General features: G+C 39.5%; 1 protein-coding gene across 1 annotated transcript in view; it reads left to right on the top strand.

Annotated features, from left to right (window-relative positions):
* TULP3 (TUB like protein 3) overlaps window positions 1-22,589 on the top strand; it is a 35,386-nt gene that overhangs the window by 6,117 nt on the left and 6,680 nt on the right. The window contains exons 2-8 of the mRNA XM_018085557.2: window positions 6,218-6,269; window positions 11,031-11,193; window positions 13,115-13,291; window positions 19,017-19,147; window positions 20,917-21,114; window positions 21,605-21,717; window positions 22,113-22,227. Of these exons, the coding sequence (XP_017941046.2) occupies window positions 6,218-6,269; window positions 11,031-11,193; window positions 13,115-13,291; window positions 19,017-19,147; window positions 20,917-21,114; window positions 21,605-21,717; window positions 22,113-22,227 (949 nt within the window). The remainder of the gene's footprint in view (window positions 1-6,217; window positions 6,270-11,030; window positions 11,194-13,114; window positions 13,292-19,016; window positions 19,148-20,916; window positions 21,115-21,604; window positions 21,718-22,112; window positions 22,228-22,589) is intronic.

Below are 22,589 nucleotides of genomic sequence, written 5' to 3'. Positions count from 1 at the left end.
AAAGCTTCCAAACAAATTTTGTGAAATCTTTCTCAAATCACCTGTTGGCATTAGTATTCTATGCATGTTTCTTGGGGCGGGGAGAAATCAAGGGTAAATCTAATTTCATCAGGAAAGGATTCTTTATGTAAAAAAGGCAGACAGAGACTAAAACTTGCCCTTCTTGAAATATCAATTTGTAAAGAAAATGTTGGTGCAACCTTAGCCATGTCACTTAGAAATAGATGTGGCATTTTATGGCTGATTTGCAGCAGATCAGTTTACTTTGGAAGACTTACTGCCAGTTAATTGTGAAGGAAAAAATACCAAGTTTTTGCCAACTCCACCCCACTCTTCTGCCTTGGGAAAGGCAGAAAAAATTGATAATCCTCAATCTTATGGATGCTATGTTACATGTTTTCCCAGAAATGTGCAATTACAGTTGTGTCAGTGGGACTCCTCCCTTTTGTGGCTTGGAAGGTGCATTACAGATAAATTTTGCTCCTCAACCATTTCCAGAAACAGTATTGCAATTGCTGTTTGGATTATATCTTATATCTTTCAAAATATAAGAATCCTTCTTCAGCTGATCTCTTTTCTGCAGCTTCTATTTTCCTTCATAGCTGTAGTTCACATGAGGACAACAGTCCCCAGGAAAGATCTCTGGAGGGTTAAGAGTGAAAACACTTTCACACCAGCTGACTCCACAGTTCTTACTGAAGTTGCTTTTACTTGCTCTTCTACACCTAAAAATAAAATCTAGTGGACAAAGATATGTGCCACAAGCCACTTCTTGTTCCCTGATTCTTAAGTTCTGGGAGTATTGCTCAGAGACATAACTGCTGCTACAACTTTAATAAACTGTCCTGCAAAGGAAAAAGGAGTTACATGGGCTCTGTAAGACTCCTGATGGAAGTAGTCCTCTGTGGAGTGAGAAATGGAACACAACATATTGGAAAATTGGGGATATTTGTGGACAGAAATGGTGTTATTGTGCCTTGGAACTCCTTTAAAAAAAGTAGACCAATGGCAACAACTAAAAATTTAAGAATCTTGATTATTAATATATAGATTCATATTCCCATTTAGATCAAAAGATTGTGTTTGTTAAAAGGATTTATGCATCAGAATGCTATAAAAATATCAAGCTTGTTTGTAAAAGGTGCTGTAAACTCAAAATCTAATTCACTTTACAATGAGCTGGAAGTTTCTGCTGGACGTTTTCCCTGAATCTCCCTGCCAAACTATGGACTATCTGAAGCTGTAATACCTTCCCTATAGCTGTGCAAAATAGGCAATAATTCCTGAATTTCTCTCACCAAGAGTTCAGTGCATATACAGTGCTAATATAGGCTCTAAAGATGCTTAGAACAATTAAAAAGCAAAACAAGCTATCTTTGCTTCTCTTGGGTCAGATTTTCTTTTAAGGTGGAGTCTGTTTCAATCAGCTTATCTGACCTTCCTCTTTTAAGAGGCCGGGACTCTTACTTTTTATTATCAAATGTTTGCAGAATAGATTTAGCCATCTGGGAAACTTTTAAATCTGCATGGCCTTGTTGCATTGCTTGTTTAGGAGGAAAAACTGAGTATAGTATTTCTTAGTGGACATATGAGGAACATACATTTTGTTGAATGCAGGAAGAACTTTCATGATGGTGTTTTCCTTTGTTTAACATCTTTTCAAATCTGTCTTTCCAGTGAGTTCTCACCCATTTTCTCTCTACAAGTTCCTCTTTCCTGTGGTTTTCCTTACTTTCTCTGCTTCTTGCCTCTCATTCACAGCTGCATCCAGTCAATTCCTTACAAAACTAGTCCATGATAGGGATAGCTTTTTTTTTTTGTTGTTGTTTTTGATTCCTTATAGCTTTAACAGTCAGTATGTAAGGGGGGTGTATTTGATATAAATTAAAAGAAGAATGCTTAGCTCTCCCATTCTGTGTCATAACCACATCTGAAATCTGAGGTAAACCGTAGCCTTACTCTATGACAGCAATTTTTTTTAACATAATAATATTCAACCTTGATTAAAACCCCTTGTTTTCTGTTGAAAATCCACAGCTCCATGACTTCTCTCTATGGTCACAGTATTAAATAAAAAACAAACTATTTGCAGTCTGAATTTGTTTAACTTCAATTATGTATGGCTGGATTTTGTTGTCTTTTCTCTCATCAATAGTCATTTGTGGCATCAAATCCATGGAATACAGTGGAGCATATTGATTTTTCTTTTGAATAAACCAATCCTTGGTCAATATGTTCAGCTTTCTGCTGGACCCTCTTCAGTTCTTCAGAATCCTTTTTCTTGTGTGGACCTTGGACAGAATGGGAGACCATTTTCAGGCTGATGGATTGCTTTCTTGCCCTGTTTTCTACATTCTCCTACTTCAATATCAGGCTTTTTCGTTGTTCTCAGAGTTGCATTATACTATGAGTTTGTATTTGGCTGATTCAATGGTAATTATTGCCAAGTGTTTAGAACATAACTATTTTGGGTTTTTTTTTTAAGTATAACATATTCAGACACACAGCAAAGTTGCAATGAAAACAAGAGTGTAAATTCTGCCTTTCCACAGTTTGTAATGCCAAAATTGGAGTGTTATTGAAAAACAGTATGTCCATTCTGAAAGAAGTGTCAATAGATGTAGTGTGCCTCTTTTACAGAAAGGAAAATAAACTACATAAAAAGGAAGCCTTAATTGCATATATGAATATCTGTTAAATAATTGGTGAGTTACCTGTTCATTGTTGTTGTTTGATATTCTGAAAATGGTTAGGAAAGACCAAATTAACATTTTTATAATAAAATTTGCTGTGTATTCCTGTTGCAACACTTTAATTTCTGTTTATGAAATGGAAACCAGGCTGATTCTGATTTCAGTAGGAATTTGAGATGCTATCAATTAAAAATAAAACTTTGCTTCATGTTGGTCTGTGTCAAATCTGGAAATGGATCTGTGAACCCCTTTATATCTTGCTGTCTTCTCCCACATCCAGACATGCTGTTGTATCTTCTCAGTTGAGTGTTTTTGTTAAATAATTGCTTCACCACTCTCATTTTTATTCTGTATCCTGGATTATCATTAGTCTTTTCTTGTATGTTACATTCTGAGTCATTTTTCCTTTCTCTGGCATGTGTCCACAGCTTTAGCAGAATTGTTGGTGGATTCTGATAAACACAGCAGAGGAACTGGGGGGGCAGAGTCTCTTGTAGTCTGCTGGACTGCAGCGCTTGGGAAGAGGAAGATCGTGACAGGCTACTTGAATATTTTCAGTTCTTATTTGTCAAAAGTAAATTCGACAAGTTTACTTGTTTGGTGGTTTGACTGGTCTGATGGCTGTGGGGTTTTTTTGTTTTTTGAACTGTGTTGTTGTAGCTATGGAATTGCTGCTAATTTTTCCTCTTCCTGCTGGATATTTAAGTCTTCTTGCATATAAACCCTTCAAACAGAAAAGCAAAGAGCACAGTGGTTTTGTGTGGGCATGTCCAAAGACACTGGTCTGTGTTGTCAGCCCAGTAGAAGGAGGATTCCTGTTTGAAGCCTGCAGCTGGATTAGCACACTACTTGCATTCCTTAGCAGTGAGTTGCAGGAGTGACTCTAGAACAGCCTTTTCCTGTTAAAGTTTGTAATACCACCAACTGTGCCGTGATGAGTAGGGAAAAGGTCTGAAGTGTGGGAAGCTCTTTTTTTGTCTGGTTATTATGTTACACTTTCATGATGACCGACTGCTCGAGGAAAGGTTGAAGGAGGAGTAAATAAAAATATTGTAAGATTGCTGTGTTTTTTTTAGCAACTGTTTATAGAGCCACAGTGCTCGTGGTTTTGTTTCTTTTTATTTTGATCCTTGTGTGAATCCTTGCATTTTAAAATGGGAAGGGTGGATTGATGGCTGCTTTCCTTTTGTGGCCTGCTATGAGGCAATTTTGAATTGTGAGAGAGAATACTCATAATCTTTTTGCTCTGTCAAGATCTGTGACCTGTTAGAAACTTTGTATTTCAGCCATGTTTGAGCGTCAATTAAGTGGCCAGAGGTGAAGCACTGTGTAGCCTGCTTTATGCTCCTGTTACATTGTGTAACTTTATTCCAGTGTGAGTAGAAAATAATTTAGCATATGAAGTAAATAATTGTCACTGAGGATTTCCACAAGATGTGTATGTGTATTTCAGCATTTTGTCAACTTTCAGGTAAAAAGGAAAACCTGGAAACTTATTTCCTAAAATGGTAGTGTTTGTATTTTTTTTATTATTTTCTGAAGAATGGACTCAAGTTGTTTGAGGATGCATTTTCTATTAGGAAAAACAACAAAACCACAAGCAGTAGTTTGTATCTACACAGGAAACTTTTGTGTCCATAAGAATATGTCTGTAAACCTACTGCTGATCAGAGATACACAGATTGCTTTATAACAAACTTGACTGCAGTTAACAAATATAATCTATTTCTTAAATCAGTAGGTGTATGAGAAGAAAAGGAATATTCCCCCTCTTTTTTTTTTTTTTTTTTTAATCATGAACATCTTAAGTGGAGCTTTCAGGCATTTTTCAAACTTTGCTAAAGATGGCCTTTACCATCACCTATGCTATAAATAATAAATATGCTGAAGTGTCATGCAATAACTATTGTATATCTTGCTGCACTCAGTAGCTTCTGCTTGTTTCTTTCTTAAGTTGTGGCTGTTTTCAAAGGAAGACAACTGTTTTGGGGATGTGCAATAGCTCTCCATTCCTCTTCAAGAAAGACACTAATTTTTCCAGACCCTCCATTGCCTTTGAATCCAAGATACTATGTATTGAAGATCCAAGTAAAGAGTAACATCAGTTTTCAGAAACAAGATATTTTCAAGGTCCTAGGCCTGTTGTGTGATGGTAGTTCAAATACATTAGAAAAAAAAAAAGTTCAGAAATGACGAAAACTGCAAAGTGTATAAAAAAATGGCAGTCATAGCTTGCTTTAAAATACTATTAGTTCAAGAACTAGTATAAATTTTAGATCATATAAGTTGTCATATATGATGTGTATATAGAACTCTTTCACTGCATAATTCCACCTTCCAGAGCAGGGCCTGTGTTGGCCAGGGTAGGCTGTCTCTAAGGACGTCTGATCTGTCATCTACTTGCCTGGAAGCTGAGACAAATGTGGGTTTACTATAGGTTAGGAGGACTCAGGCCTTTTTCACTCTTTAGCTCTATGTGCTGTAATCCAATTTCCATGGCATGTGTTTTGCAGAAACCCCACCCTCCTCTCTCCCTGTCTCTTGCTGTCTCTCTGGTTTTCCTTGTTAGGATTACATTCAGCACTGTCTGCCAGCCTGTGGCTTCACATCATTGGACATTTATGGATACCTAAACCAGACAGAATTTCCTGTTTAAACTGAAATTTTGCCTTGCCCTGCTTTTCTATGTGCTATTAATAAAATATATAACATTTGTCCATTTCCCACATCAAGTAGTATCTTCTTCCTGATGCTTTCTCAATTCCAGAAAGGTTTTTGTCAAAGCTGTGTTGGAGGAAGTGCACAACTGTGATAGGCAGAATATGTGCTTAATTGTCAATTAACGTTTCCCCTATGTAGGGTTAGCTGCTCTAAATTGCACTTTATGTAGTAATCCATTATCATACAAAAGGAAATGGGAAATCTGTATGGAACACAACTTAGAATGAAAAACTAGAGTTCTTATGAAAATTATCTATAAAACAACAAAATAGTGAAATAATTATCTGATATTAATTCTTAGAGATAAAATATGTTGAAAATACAGATTCTCTCAGGTATTAACAGTAGTTTTAGAAAGTCTAATAGGAAGAGAAAATTATGTAGGTTTAACTCCAAGAGAGAACTGAGTTAATTTAGAATTGGGTGTCTTATGACAGAGCAGGGACTTTACTGAATCAGTTTGAACTGTGTTAAACCTTCAGGTATAAATTGTCTCATAGCCCCACCTCAGTAGTGGGTCATAATCCATCTACCAATAATGAAGCCTTTAGTGCTTACAAAATGTTTTCAGAGCAGTTTACTAAGGGGATTCAGCTACAGTTTTTGTCCTATTTCTGACAGAATACAAAGTATGTTTTATTTTTAATTCCTTGTATCTTGGTCTTTTAGTGGGATAGAAATAATGTCTAACAGTTGCTTTTAAGTCTTGATGGCGAAGTTGCAGTCTGAGAGTATCTTGTGCTCTTGTAATGGAAACTGTTTAATAGCAACAATTAATGAATTTGTTTCTTTCCCTTTCCCAGCATCCTTGAGGATGAAAGCATGAAACTACGACAGCTGAAACTACAGAATCAGGTAAATGATAGTACTGAAGCTGGTAAAAATAAGTATAGGAAAACAAACAGCCATCTAGAGACTTGAGAAATGGGGATGAAGTACTAAAAATGGTTGCTAACTTGCTAATATTTTTCTTGGAAGATTTTCATGGTTTTCATTAGTTTAAGTCAACCTTGCCATGGCTTGTAGATTTGATGTATTTGATACATTCATTTTTCATATGTCCTCTCATTTCGTTGCAATTGAGTCACCAGAACACAGGAATGAATCGAAAGATAGGGAGACTGCAGGGAATTATTGATTTTAAGCATCAGAGCAAAAGAAAAAGTTTCCCCAAACTACAGAAAAATCTCCTTAACACTGCTGTTGAGAAAGATTTCCAGCACCTTTTGACCTTTTTTTGTTTCCTACAGAGAAAATATTTACAGCCAAGCATGGGTCAGATGTTAGGTTATAGGTCTCAGTTTTTGAAGTGCTGTTTGTTGGATGTTTACATCACCATGTTCTTCAAAGCAATAAAGTATTCATCCTTCATATTCTTTTTCTGTGGTATTTCAAATGCTTATAAATAGATTAGAAGATTCTCTAGCTGGCCATTTCATATGGACCACAAATCACTGTCTTACATTAAATTCATCTTGTTCAAATTAAAGTATGGTTTTTAGAACGGCCTTTTCTCAGCTGAGGGTCTTTAAATCCAGACACAACAGTCTTCAGGCTACTCTTGCAATGGATAATAATCCTCTTTACCAGAACTTATTCGTTATTTGTAGTCTGAGTTTGCTTAGCTTTGGCTTCAGACAGTGAATTTATCACCAACTTTATCTGTGTTTATATAGGCTCTTACCTAAAACACTTCAGTCAAGGGGTAAAATTTATCTTTGGTCTTATTTGTGGAAGCTAAGATAGTCCTTTACATGTAGACTATCAAGTAACACTTGTTTAAAAACAAATAATTAAAAAAGAGAAAGCATTATTTCAAGTAATCAGTAAAGGAGCATTTAGTGACAAATGGCACTTGGTGAGATGTTCCAAAACTGAGGAAGGTCTGAATGCTTGGTGATGAATCTCAGGGTCTATTTTAGGACTGCGGTCTTGGGACATAAGCTGGTAGTAATCACTTCTAGTGCTGGGTGCTGTGATCAATGTATGCTTAGTGTCAGACCTTGCCATGGGGATGCATGGCTGTTCCACCAAAACAAAGCTGCTGAGCTGGGTGGAATTCCCTCAGAGCAGCTGTCAGTTAAAATCATGAAGAGTTCAGTTTAAATTATGCATTCCATTTGCAATTTTGTTTCCATCTTTCTTGGATTTGGTTGAGATTGCAATCATCTACAAAACCAACAGCTAGACAATATTTCTGAAATAGGTTTTAACAACCCCTCTGCCCCTTGCAAATGAGACTTGTTGAGAAATGCTAACACTCTCTAATTTATGATTATGTAATTGGGATTGAATATTACTTTTAAAGTCGACTTGTACATGAATAGTACTATGCCTTCTAAAGAAACAGAAGTCACTACCAGATATGAGGGACTCATTGCTGGTTGTAGCTGATGCCCTGGTTGATTAATTTGTCATAAACATTTATAGGAATTGGGATAAAATAAATGCAAGATGTTTTAATCCAGCCATGGATAAAATCTTTGGTCAGATAGAGAATCTAGAATAAGCATTTGCCACAGCACAGAGATATGCCTGTCATCCATCTTTATAATGGGTTTGGGAACCCTGTAATTGCAGTAAAATATTATTTATAATAGTGCATGACATCAAGTTCCATCTGTGGGCCGGCTCTGCCTGCCAGGATGCTTTTTTCTCCTGGACTTGAGGCAAGAGCACGTGGTTGCCCAGTCAGTGCTTAGTCCCTCATTAGTAGAAGGTTTTCTTGTGCCTGAGCACATGAGGTGCCTGCAGCTCCAAGTGCAATGCTGCCATCTCCCTGTGCCTGGAGAGCATGGAGCCTGACATGTTTCTGAATGCACCTGGTGTGGTGCATTACTCTTGACATGAAGTTTCATTAATGCCACCATCACTAGCATTGCCACTGCTGCCCCACCATGAACTAAGGAGGAGCTGGAAGAGTGGAGAGGATATTTCCAAGCTAGGATCCATCCTCTACAACCTGCTAAGGTTAGGACTATGCAAATAATTGCACCTTTGATGGTGTAGTTGGAACCTTCCCATCATCACAATTGTAGACAGAATACTCAACTAGTTGTCTTACTAGTTTGCTAGGATATATTCATCTGACTTCTTGACTTGTTGGAAACTCATTGGGAGTTGGTGGTTTGTGATCTTTTAATTGTCCTGTATTCTGATGTTACTGTTTTCTGCGGTGCAAAGAAAACGTTTCTGAAAGTATTTGATGCATGGAGTTCACAAAATGTTGAACAAATCATCATAATCTGTATCTGTTACTTAATTAATGGATTATGTGTTTTGGTGTCCATTTCATGAACTGTCTAAATTTTATGTTGTAATATTATATGAATTTTTGCTGTAACACAGAGCGGAGGAAAAGGCTACTTAGTAGGCAAAACAAAACAAAATACAGTTTCCTTTTTTCTGCTTCTGTAGTGGAATAAGGCCGGGAATACATGGTAATGAAGAGCAGGCTGCCACCGTATGGAGAGAAAATGAACTACTATTTACTGTCCTGTCAGTGGACTTGCAGATGTTTTTTCCTTTTCAGTAAGCAAAGTATTAGAGAGAAGCCCTTTTAAAATAAATTAAATTACTATCGGATTTTGTCACTTTGATTATTCTGAAATTCTTGCAAGAAGAAGGTTGATCACATCTACCAGCAGTAAACTATGTTTTAATATAAACTGATGCCGTTGGATTGGTGAGTCCTAGAAATTCTGTGATGAAATGCAATGTACAATAATAATAATAATAAATTTAGACTGGTGTGCAGTGAAATGTTTAAAAAAGCTTATGTAATAGAATAATCCATTAAGTAAGTCTTAAAGTTGTTATATTCTATGTTGATCTCAAATTCAATTTTGCATTCTAGCAGTAGCTGTGCATTTTCTTATTTTTTTACTGCCTTCAGGGTGTGTCTGTTTTGTTGGGTTTTTTTCTTGCCTGTCTACTTGTCAGGTGGAGAAGTCTTGACAACAATTCTCAAATCCTTATTCTGAGTATAATGTTCTGATTCTTGTTTTTCCTCTCTCCTTTAGAGATTTATAAATTATCATGACATTTTTTACTTTTCGTCAGCATTAATTTAAAAAATAAACAACACAAACCAATGTAAATTCTTCTGGAAGGTTTGACTACCTTTCTAGAGAACATATTCACAATTAGCAGTTTCTAAGAAACTGATTTTACTGCTTATTTTTCTTCACTCATTCTAGACCAATGTGATTTGGGATTCTATGTAATTCTTGCTCTGCAGGACAATCCTTGCAAATAATTTCTCCAATAGCAAACACTACCTGTATTGCAGTCCAGTCTTCAGAGTGTAATTCTGAGCTTAAAGAAAAAAAAAAGTAAATTTGTTTTGAGGTTTTTGTTGGTTTGTTTGTTTGTTTGTTTGGGGGTTTTGTATGTTTGGTTTTGTTTGGGTTTTGGGTGTTTGTTTTCTGGTTTCTTTTTCAATTTGGTTTTTTGGGGGTGGTTGGTTTTGGTTTTTTTTTTTTTCAGATAAGTGAAAAAAGGAGAAAGAATAAAGAACCAAGGACTGAGTTATGTTGGAATTCCTCAGGGAGAGGTTGCCTGAGAAACTGATCTCATTTGAGATAAAAAGCCTAATAGGAGAGGGAAGAACTAACAAGAGAAAAAAATAATGGGAGAGGAAAGGGCTACAAAGATGTCTGTGTCTCAAGTGGATTGAATTGTTGGTACTGTTTATCTGGTGGGTCCATCAAGACTCCAAATAATTTGATGGAGAAATGGTTTCTGTCATCAAAAACAACTTCCAGAGGTGCTCAGGTACAGAAGAAGCAGCTGTGAATAAACTGCATCTACACTAAGGAGCTTGGATATTGTTTGCTTAATGGTGCAGAATATTAAAATATGATATTTTGTTCTTCATACATTGCCTTAGGTTTTAAGGATTAGGCATGTCTGTCTTTAAAATGGTACAGTGTCCCCATTTGCCTTGATTTAAGTCTAGAAGTTGTTTCTATTCTTGTTTAGTGGGAAATTATAAATTATAAATATCAAATGTATGTGTATCTTGGAATTTTTTTTAACATGTGGATTTACCACTCTGCTTTCAGTCCTGAATTACATGCAAAAGTTTAGCAAGGTAGATCAATTTTCCTTTTAGTGGATCATTCCTATTTTAGTTATTGTTTATTTGTTTGCCCACTCTAAGTCTTATCTCTCAACATTGGTTTCTGGGAACTATTTAAGTTCTCCCTGTAAGATGATGACTTTTGAGGCAAAAACCTTTTCCTTTGCAAGTGCTGACTGTTTCATATTGGACTATAAATTACTGCTGAATTTATCTATTTGTATTAAGGATTGCTGCATTTTAGAGTGGATGAAAGGATTTCACATTATCTGCTGGTGGTCTCAGGATAGATCAAAAATACACAGGTGTCCATGTCACCCATCAACTTCTCATGGAGAATCACAGGCAATATCTCACTCCAAAGACAAAATGAAACCTGTGTCTAGGATTTTTGTAAGAGATTACAAGAATATTTCAGGTTTGTTTGAGGTTCTGGTCAGTGAGAATGTCTTGGCATGTTATTGCCAAGGGCTGAGGCATGTTTTCTCTAGATGTGTTTACTCATCTCTTTCATGCTTTTCTCCAATCCACAGAGAGCTCTTCTAGAGAAGAAGCAGAGGAAGAAACGTCTTGATCCATTGATGGTACAGCCAAATCCTGAGGCAAAGCTGCGCAGGTCAAAGCCCAAAGGGTGTGAGGAGCAGACTCCTTTAGTAGAAACTCCTACCCCTGTCCACAGTGAGGTTGTTTTACATGGTGAGTAATCAACCTAATTGCAACAATGTTCCCCAGAGTGCCAATAAATGCATTAAATGTCACAGATGGGCACCTGCGTTACTGTGGCAGTGGCCAAGTGATAAACAAGATTGATTGCATAACTTTCAATGTACAGAAGTAGAATTCTAGTACAGTATGGTTGAGCAAGACTAAACTGCAAAAGCGAACAAAAACCTCACCTTGAATTTTTCTGACAGCTGGAAATCTTCATGTGCCCTTGAGTAATCTCTCCCTTGTGTTAGGCTAGAAGAACTGTAGAAATGAGCTAGGAATGTCTACAAAGGTAGGGAGATACAAATCCAAATTAAGAAAAAATCTTCTGAAGCTGTAGGACAAAGAAAAGAAAATAATTCAATAGTGACTGCTTGTACTTTTCCTTATGTTGTCATGGTGTACTCTGTCTCAAGGTTGCATATGACTGAATGATAGAGAAAAGGAAAAAAAAGTGTTATAAATACTGAATTAGGTTCTTAATGGGTTTTCTGTGGGCTTCAGTGAGACAACTGAAACATGACAAACAAGCTATAGTGGTCCACAAAGTCAAAAGCACAAAATGGTATCAGGGCCAAAGGCAATAACTTGGTGGTCTCAAAACAGTAAAAATTTACAGTAAAATAATGACCATTCTTTTAGAAGTAGAAAGAAATACAGTATTGAGAGCCTTAAGACTCCCTTGTCACAGGGAGGAAAAAAGAGCAGCAATGAAATCCTTACACTTCAGTGGAAATGTCAGGAAATTGTTTATGAGAGCCAGGATCCCATCAGCCTATCAAAAAAGTAACAGGAAACATTCTGAATCTTCGAGATGCATGCTATTGCAGGATTTTATAATGCAAGCATTGTAGTAATAACAATGCAGAGTAGAATTTTAAAGACCCAAACAAACCAGTATTACTGGCTTTGAAGATCACATTTGGAACTATGCTGTTCTCTCTCTCCTGAATATTTTTCTCATTCTCCAGATGTCTTTCAGAATCATAGGATGGGGAGGAAGTGGTGATGTGGATAGTAGCATTTATGTGTTTAAAATCAAGTATAAGAAAGCTTGTATTAAAGGATGCTTTCAAGTCAAAAAGAGAGTGAGAGAAAAGATTGATATAACTTCTAAGGCAGGAATGTTCATAATACTGAAATGAAAACTAACTGCTCACGTACTAGCTTCAGTAGTTCTGAAGCTTTTTCTGTGCAAATAATACTGTTAAGAAGAGATAACAGGAGTAAACATGTCAGAAATATGCTGACTAGATAAAGCAGTAAAGTTTTAAGAAGGAAAACAGTAGGAAAGTAAGAAATCCAAAGCTGGAACATACATATTGTGTGCTACACAAATGCATATTAAGTATTATGCCAGACCCTGCCATCAGGATGTCCCCACCAGTTACAAAGTGTGGTGCACAGCTCTGTTGCGTGTTCAAACATGGAAATTTCATTAGTAACAAAAAGATAGGGGGCATCCATTTACAGTTTTTTCTACCTGTGGCTGTAAATATTTTTATCAAATTGATTTGTGACGTTCACTGTGGAGCCCTCACTTACTGGCACAGGAGCAAACAATGAATGTGAAGGAAAAGAAAATAGAGTATTTGCCTGTAAATAAATTGAAGGGTAGCAATCTGCATGACAAATACAACTTGTTTTAATTGTTTTAGCCCTCAGAAAAAGGTAGATACAACCATTCTATTTATATAGGGAGAAACTGATGCTTGGTGTGTTTAAAGTAATAGGTAGTCTTTGCCAGAGTTAGGCCTGACTCCTCCCAAGTCTTCTGACAAAAATTGAACAAATATACTTCAGTACTTTAAAGGGATGTTTGAGCAGGGGAAGGTAAAAAGAGCATCCTGGGATGCATCCTTAGCTGTAAAAATTAAATTTTATATTTCTGTTTCATTTTGGCCTGCAGGCATTGATGGACCAGCTGCTTTCCTGAAATCAGAAGTGCAAGATTTGGGGACCAAGCTTCAAGCTCTCTCTGCTGGATCTATTGAAACAGAAGAAAATGCAGATAAAGAAAATGATGGAGAGGCTCTAACAGACACAGCAGGCAAGCCAGATCTGCAAGAAATCTTACAGAAACGAGGTAAGAGTTCATAATGGGCAAATGTCTTTTCAGGTCTCTTTTACTTTTATAATGTTTTTCAGTACCACTAAGAAACCTAAAAAATATGAGGAATCATGAAGTAAGCGTCCATAGGATATCACTTTTAAATGCACAGCTAGTAGATTCTACATGTGGAAATGCAGTACTGTAGTTCCTTCTTGTGACATGAATTGGAATATACCATTTATGTTTAAGAGTTTATCAGTGTGCCGTATAATTTCTGGCCTTTCCAAGGAAGTTGCTGACAAAACGCTATACTTTAGATTTTGCTAAAATTTGGGATATTTTTATTCCAGATATGTTATATCTGGATAAGATGCTTGAATACTTTCACAACAACAGAACTATCTATAGCCAGTAAATGCTGTAATTTTATTCTTTAGGACACTAACAGAAAAGGTGTTTTTTCTGAGTCAGAGGTTGCTACAATCAAGGGTTTTAGAGTTTTATATTCAATAGTTTGTCTCAGTCTGAAGAGACTGGAATGTTTGCTAAAGAGGATGAGTTATGAGATAGACCAAACTTCTCTCTCTCAGCAATCGTAAATTCAAAATTAAGGGGCTTTAATCGAGGAAAAAAACAGAAGAAATAACAACCCTTTATTAAAAGATATATGTATGTTGGCAAAAACAGTAACAGAACACAAAAAAACCCTAGACAGTAGTCCTGTACCCAAAAGTCCCCTTCAAACCAAAGGAAAAAACAACCACCAACCACCACCCAGTCCGACTGAATACTTCTCTGGCTTTAGCGCAGTCCTGATCGTGGCCTGCAGGGGGCGCTGTTTGGCTCTGGCGGTGCAGGGCCTGCAGTTCCCGTGTTGTCCGGCAGGGGGCGCTGTCGGGCTCTGTCGGTCCCCACACGAGGAGGGGTTGCTGCTCCGAGCTGACGGTGTTCCAGGGCTCTGCCTTCTCTCCCAGCGTGTTCCAGGGCTCTGCCTTCTCTCCCAGCGTGTTCCAGGGCTCTGCCTTCTCTCCCAGCGTGTTCCAGGGCTCTGCCTTCTCTCCCAGCGTGTTCCAGGGCTCTCCCTTCTCTCCCAGCGAGCACAGACCTCTCCGATGGAAAACCCAGGAGATCCCGGCTGGAGTCACGAGGCAGTGGCGGTGCAAGGCCGGTGGTCAGGCCTCACCAGGACGAAAGAACCAGAAAGACTGGCTCCCAGGCTTTTCCTGCGGAAATGCCCGGACACAGTCCCTGTCTCTGTCCCGGCGAGAGAACTTAGCTGTCTGACCTCTCCTCCCTAAGAGCAGCCCAGTTACCCCCAAAATCTCAAACTCCAGCCTTCGAATGGGCCATTAGCTAGAAATACAGCTCTGCTGGCTATCCCTTTCGTAAAGCTAATAACCTCCCCTTCCCCTTCCAAACTCAGTTTTTCTTACAGTGAAGCAGGGAAAGAAAAATTCACCTCTCAGATTTATAACCTGTAACATTATCCACCCCTAATTTTTCTTTCCCATGATTTCACACTTTATCAGATTAAGTCTTTGAACTTCATACGTACGTGCACTATTCTAACTATGTATACATCTACTAATAGGTAGATACAAATACAGATACAGAGTTACATACAGATGCAGATACACAGATACAGCCAGTTCACCCAAAAACAAGGTCTCCTTGAGGTATACACCGGGTTTCTCCATCTTCCTGCATCACCCACCAGGTGCAACCGGGCCCTTAGGCAAAAACAATCCCACGAATGGGTTTGCTGCTTTTCCTCGAGGCAGGGTTAATCCAAACCTTTTTATCTAAAGTACCCCTCATGTGACTTGCTGGGACCATATGGAAATTGTTTCCCTCAATCCTCTCTTTCAACCCTGTAGTTAATTCCTTGAGCTCATTAATCATTGTCTCTACAGAGGAGATGCGGGCCTGTAGTGGTCCTTTGATCATACTGTAGTACAACTGAAGCTTATTTATTACAGACATCACTGGCTCCCGCTTCTCCCCAGCCTGCAATGATGTCAGGTAACCTTTATGTGTGGATGGCCCCATACGTGTGAAGCTCCACCACATCTGTGGTGTACACTTAACCTTGTCAGGATCGTTGGTGGGCTGCCCATCCCCTCCAAACAATACTTCCAGCAGTGCCATTTCCCTCAGACGTAGGATCCCTTCTTCTATGGTCTTCCAGCCCGTGGTATAATGATCTGCCTGCAAGGAATCTCTGTAAATGAACCTCTCCCTCACACCATCCAAAAGCCGTGCCCAGAGGGACAGGGACTTCAATTCCCTCACAAACACCTCCTCAATACCCACATCCTGGGCAATAGACCTCAAGAACCTCGCTTCACCACCATCAAGGTTTATGGCATCACCTGTAGAGTCCCAAACTCGGATCATCCAGGCCAGAACGGGCTCATTCGGACGACGAGCAATGTCTGTCCGTAAGCTCCAGAGGTTGTTATATGATAAAGACTCACTGATGATTTCTGGCTCTGGAGCAGTCACCTGTGAGGGTCCTGCCTCCCCATTGTCAACTGAGCGAACTGATTTGGCTTTATATTTCTTCTTTTGGATGGTCTGCCCCTTTGATTTGGCCTTATCCTGAGTCACCTTAGTATTAGGCATTTTGTTTTCATCTTTTCCTTTTCCCTGGAAGTGCTGCACTATACCGAGCAACTTCCGGTAGGCAATGGCCAAAGCCCCACATGCAGCTGCCAACTGCCTCTCCATGGATCCATCACGGCCTCTCTCCCTCACAGCTTTCATTATTTTTATAGGGTTCAAGAGTTGTTCAGGGGTGAGCTTCCATGTTATGGGAGCTGAGCAACTTTCTAAGAATTTACCCATGTCCTCCCATAACCCACACCACTCGAGGTTTTCCACCCCTGGGGCAGGCTCCTGGACACCTTCTCGGTAATTCTTGGCCTTGGCTTTGTATATTAGGTATACTATAATGGCACAAACTAGGATAGAGAGCCCAACAAGTAAAATGTTTCTGACATCTAAAGAGGATTTAAACTTCCCAGAGGCCATTGTATTGTATCCAAAAGGAAACTGAATAAAGGGTTGGGCGAATACATTCCCCTGTGTTTCTCCATAGGAATGGGTGCTCTTATCCTTAAAACCCCAGAGGAAACAGCTTAGGCTAGAACAGTAGTGCATCCTTGAGGACATATTCTGGATGAAAATCACAGGTGCTGAGTTTGCCGTATCATAAACCCAATGCACAAACTCAAAGGTACTTATCGCAATGAGAGTACTAGTATCCGAACTGAAACACGTTGACAGGTGGGACAGATACTTTGGCATGGTTATATGCCAGAGGAAAGCAACAGCCCCTAACATCATGGTGCCTACAGGTTCAAAATGCGGGTCAATCACACAAGGGGTTCAAAATGTGTGTAACTCACACAAAGGGTGGTTATCCTTTTTCCACCTTTCCTCTTTCCAGGCCCCACGTTGGATGCGAAAAACGTCTCAGTCTGAAGAGACTAGAATGTTTGCTAAAGAGGATGAGTTATGAGATAGACCAAACTTCTCTCTCTCAGCAATCATAAATTCAAAATTAAGGGGCTTTAATCGAGGAAGTGTGGAAAAAACAGAAGAAATAACAACCCTTTGTTAAAAGATATATGTATGTTGGCAAAACCAGTAACAGAACACAAAAAAACCCTAGACAGTAGTCCTGTACCCAAAAGTCCCCTTCAAACCAAAGTTAAAAAATAACAACCACCAACCACCACCCAGTCCGACTGAATACTTCTCTGGCTTTAGCGCAGTCCTGATCGTGGCCGGCAGGGGGCGCTGTCGGGCTCTGGCGGTGCAGGGCCTGCAGTTCCCGTGTTGTCCGGCAGGGGGCGCTGTCGGGCTCTGTCGGTCCCCACACGAGGAGGGGTTGCTGCTCCGAGCTGACGGTGTTCCAGGGCTCTCCCTTCTCTCCCAGCGTGTTCCAGGGCTCTGCCTTCTCTCCCAGCGTGTTCCAGGGCTCTGCCTTCTCTCCCAGCGAGCACAGACCTCTCCGATGGAAAACCCAGGAGATCCCGGCTGGAGTCACGAGGCAGTGGCGGTGCAAGGCCGGTGGTCAGGCCTCACCAGGACGAAAGAACCAGAAAGACTGGCTCCCAGGCTTTTCCTGCGGAAATGCCCGGACACAGTCCCTGTCTCTGTCCCGCGAGAGAACTTAGCCGTCTGACCTCTCCTCCCTACGAGCGGCCCGCTACCCCCAAAATCTCAAACTCCAGCCTTCGAATGGGCCATTAGCTAGGAATGCAACTCTGCTGGCTATCCCTTTTGTAAAGCTAATAACCTCCCCTTCCCCCTTCCCCTTCCAAACTCAGTTTTTCTTACAGTGAAGCAGGGAAAGAAAAATTCACCTCTCAGATTTATAACCTATAACATAGTTATATCCCATTAAGTAGTTTCCTAGTGGAGTGTCAAGCTCTGTCTGCCAAGTATCTTAAGTTGCTGCCAGTACTACAGGAAGCCTTTTTTTGTTGTATGCAGCCTAACCACTTTGCAGCAAAATATTGGCTAGCATTTAATGTAATACCCAGCTTGTTTTTGTTTTGCAGAGCTTGTCTCCCAGAATGCTTCCAATACACTTTATGTATTGAGATACTACCGTATATAGTACTCCCATCCAGTTGTCAGATGCCACAGCTGCTTACCTATGGATAGCAACATTACACAAGAGTTAGGAAAGGAAGCAGAAGAGAATATCCAGTAACTTCAAGGGAAACTAGTGGAGGTAGAATATAAACAGTGAATTTTGAAATTGGCTGGAGTACTAGGGTTAACGCCTTTCCTCTTCCCAAACGTCCTTTGGGAAGTTTACTGACAGGTTGTTAAGACTAGATTTTTCTGTTTTATCTGAGACTTCCAGCAGTGCTCCTTCTATGCAGTGCCATGTTGGAGCACTGTTATAACATTGTCTCTCAGAAAATAAGTCAGCTTAGCAGACTGAATGTGTTCATTTTCTATAATGCTTTATGTGCTTTTCCATTCTACAGCCAAATTTTATTATGGAATAAAAGAACAAGATGGTGCAGTTCCAAGTGGAAGGAAACACCAGTGATATGTACAGAAGCTCTTTATAAATGCTGTAATAAATCCAGAGTTATTTTAGTTATATACCTACAGTCAACTCTATGTAACTGTGCTTAGGTTAAGATTTAATTAATAAGTCCTGGAACTACTTAGTTTGTGCTTCTATTTTAAAAATCAATTTGTTAATATTGTTTATGAGACCTCAGTTATATTGGTACTGATGTAAGAACAGGAGGGGCTGTTACTGAAAAATTAACATACTCCATTTCAGTGTGTATAAAACTAAACAGAAATAATAAAGGATGTAAACTGTACAGAGTCTAATTTACAGGATAGGTGTCAGCATATTGATCTGGATTTACTTTTTTTTTTTTGTTCTTAAGACATGGAGGACTTCTTTGCATGAAAATAGGCAAAATCAATTCAATGACAACATGTACTAAAGCAATATATTACATCATGTAATATCATGTGAAATATGTATTATTAAAGGCCTGACAGCTGCTCAATCATCTGCACAGTGACAGCTGCAAAATGTCACTATGGATTTGAATTACAAGGCTCAGGAAGCAATATAGCACATGAAGTAAATCAACAGTTGAAACAACAGAAATTAATTAAAAGAGTGAATAGCTATTCAAGAGTCATATATGAATCAGTGGTGACACGAACCTTCTTTCAGAGATATGTGCTTGATCTTGTATTTTGACAGGAATTTCAGACAGTCTGAATTTCGATGAGGAGGACACAGAAGAGGAAGAAGCTAGTAAAAAACCAGCATCTCATTCACCACACCCTGAATCTGAGAGGCCTAGTTCTGCATCCAGTGAGAAATCTTTCGCAGTAAGTGTCTTGAAATCCATTTCTAATAAGTGCTGGGCACATGCTTGGTTTTAGTACTAACCCCTTGATCAGTGGGTTAAAATACAGTAGTTGCAGCTATGGTAACCAACATATTAATCCCTGAAAGCAGAGGAAGGTAATGATTGTTAGGCTATCTGACTGAAGGGCTATTGAGTTAAACACAAAGACCTAGCAGTGATCAAAGGAACAATAGTGGGTGGAGAATCCCAAATTCTGCTCTAATCAGTGAAGATGGGAACACAGTGAATCAGCACTATGACCCTCAAAGGAGACAGATTGGGCCATTGTCTCTGGTGCAAAATCCACCAAAATGACTCAGGGGAGCTCTGAAATGCCATGTAAACTTAAAAAGGATCATTTCCTGAAGGATTGTAGCATTTATTGTTGGATGCAAGGGGGAACAGAATTTTGGGATTGAACAGAGTGGTAGGATTGGACAAACTTTTTATGGAGTGTTTAGGGAAAGGAACTTAAGAGGGAAAAGAGAGGTGTCAAGGTGGATCAGGGAGTAATAAGCATGGGAAAACAGGGATTAAAGGGTGTAAAAGGTGTCAGATGCATGTAAACAGCTGCAAGACAATGTGCTTGTCTGCCCAAGTGTGTCCCACTATCTTCTAAGATTCCATTTCTAACTATTTCTTGTGTGTGTGCGTGAGGTATATATACATACATATGTTGACAAATTATATGCTCTACTAGCCAGTGAGTTGGAAGAGACCAGCATGAGGAAGACCCAGGGTCTGAGCTAACTCAGAGCAGATAAAGGCCATAGGGTTTGGGCATGAATGCTGGACACACTTGAAAGTCCATGGTACTATTGGAAAGACCTCTTTGAGTATATTCACGAGGTGACTATGTATTTGCTGTGTTACACTAGAGGGGGAGTAGTACAAGTGTTCAGGGTGTCAGATAATTGGGAGACTGTCAGATATTGTCAGATAATTGTGGGTGCAAACCGCTGGAAATACGGGGTGGGGGTGCTGGAGGCGGGAGAGGGTGAGAGCCACTAGTGAATTTCAAGTCTATGTGCATGTGTCTGTGCTTATTGACTCAGGCTTCCTTCTGGCTGTAGCTGGAAACAGGGATAAAGCTGCAACTTCATCTCCAAGGCCCAGTAAAGGAGGAATCTCTTGGGTGCTGCAATTCACAAGATCCAGCTACCTAAAGAAAAAATTATTTTAATGACCTGTACCAGATTTTCATTAGAATTTCAATTCCTTTGGTGACCATAACTTGCATCCTCACTGTACACATTGTTCTAAGGCTCTTCCAACATTTAGTTGATATGGTTCCACCAGCAGCTTACTCCATTTCTGCTACTGTTCTGAACCAACATAATCTCAGTGCTCATTTCAGTCAGAGAAATTCCAGCCTGTCTTACTGCAGCATCCATCAGTCCCGCTTTTATCGTACTGCGTTATTTCCCAGAGTCTGAAGTTCTAAAAGCAGAGAGGCTCTTTGCTTAGAATATTTACAGCATCTCACTCTGTCCTCCCCTTCCTAGAAATTCACTTATGTCTGGTTAACAGGTACTTTTCTCCATTCCCCTTGGAGGGTTAGTCTTTTCTCAGAGTAAAAGTCTTCAGCCATTTTCTTCAGAGAAACACAGGTGGTAGCTTGTTTAACCTTCCTTTCCCCAATATCTTCTGGTTATGATAACCTGTATTTCAACAAACTTTTGTTTTCTTGGGGAATACCAGAGTCTCTAGTCGGATATTAATTTGCTAATATGATGCTTCTTCCCACAGGAAACAGGTGCTTCCTGTAGTCCCTCCCCTCAGGCAGATGCACAGCTGGGAGAAGTAGAGAACTTGGAGGATTTTGCATTACGCCCCGCACCCCGGGGTATTAGTGTCAAGTGTCGAATCACTAGAGATAAGAAGGGAATGGACCGGGGCCTCTTCCCTACTTACTACATGCATCTGGAAAGGGATGACAACAGAAAGGTATTGGAAACAGTACACATTCTTGGCTGTTATACTCCTACCACATAATATTTTTGGTGCAAGGGAGAGCTTCTAGTAAGAAACCAGTAGCTGAGGAAAGCCATCATGTAGTTGAGGATGGCTTATATTTGGCCAGGGCACTAAGAGGGAATTAGCAGGTTTAAAGGCCATAATACAATGAAAAATGAAATTTAAAAAGTATAAAAATGTTAAATGTTAAAAAAGGAGCAAGAAGACTAAGCTGCTCCAGAAGAAAAGGAGGGAAGACTAGAAAGGACAGTTCTGTTAAATCGAGACTGCTGAGTGAGCTGATTGGAGGAATAGGATTTCAGGGTGTGCACTTTGGAAGAGATAAAAATTGTGGAGACAGTAATATTGGCATGGAACAAAAAGGGGAATGGATATGGCAAATGGAGAGATAACAGTTTGGATAGCAATGCCTGTGCATTCTTACAAAGCACCAGTCTTGATCAAAATTTTGTATTTCCAGACATTCCTTCTTGCAGGGAGAAAAAGAAAGAAGAGCAAAACATCGAATTACCTCATATCAGTTGACCCAACTGATTTATCCCGGAAAGGAGAAAGTTTCATTGGAAAACTCAGGTGAGGATCACTGATGAAAACTATAGACAGGTGAGATAGGATTTTCACTTTATTTGTGTTGTGGTTTTGGCTGACAGTCTGGTATCGATTCAGAGGGAATGAGCTCGCATCGTTCTGCTGAATGTAATCTGTATTCACTTGGGTTGGCAGCCTTCTTCAGCATTACCATTCACTGTGGCAATTCAGAGAAGAAATTCTGTCTAGATGCTTTTCCAGGATGAGTTACAGGCTTAGTTCACTGTGGGCACTGCATGGAAGCTACTTACTGAGCTGGCAATGGGAAGATTCAGATGGCAGGAGATATATGTTTTCGCTGTACTGTACCAATACCTTCAGAAGAGGACAAAACTTTCCACTGATGCCTCTTTCTCTGTTTCTCCATAACCTGACATTAGGTCAAACCTCATGGGAACTAAATTTACAGTCTATGACCATGGAGTTAACCCAATCAAGGCACAAAGTCTAGTGGAAAAGGCTCATACAAGACAGGAACTTGCAGCTATTTGTTATGTAAGTACTGCCTTTCTCTTTTTGCCCCTTTCTTCTTTGTGCCTGGTTACTGAGGAAATGGGGCTTACAAAATTGTGCTTCTGTCAGCCTCCCCCACTTAACTTTGGAAGCAAGTGACCAATTTCAACCAGATACAACAAAGGGCAGAGGCCTCAAAGATAAGTTCTTGAGAGTTTAATGAAAAAAAAAAAAAATCAGTGCCAGAAATCTGGGAGGGAGAAAGACCCAAACTAACATCCTGATGACCTTCTTACCTAGCCTATTGTTCAGAGTGTGGCCAGTCAGTGTACCATTTACATGGAACCAGCCACAGCATGAACTGCCCCTTGCCCAGCTGGTGTCTGGTGGACACTGAGAAGGAA

The sequence above is a fragment of the Manacus vitellinus genome, unplaced genomic scaffold, assembly GCF_001715985.3.
Source record: "Manacus vitellinus isolate BGI_N305 unplaced genomic scaffold, ASM171598v3 scaffold_83_pilon, whole genome shotgun sequence".
In the NCBI taxonomy this organism is placed as follows: Eukaryota; Metazoa; Chordata; class Aves; order Passeriformes; family Pipridae; genus Manacus; species Manacus vitellinus.
The sequence above is the reverse complement of the archived record's forward strand: the minus strand, read 5'-3'. Positions and strand labels throughout refer to the sequence as shown.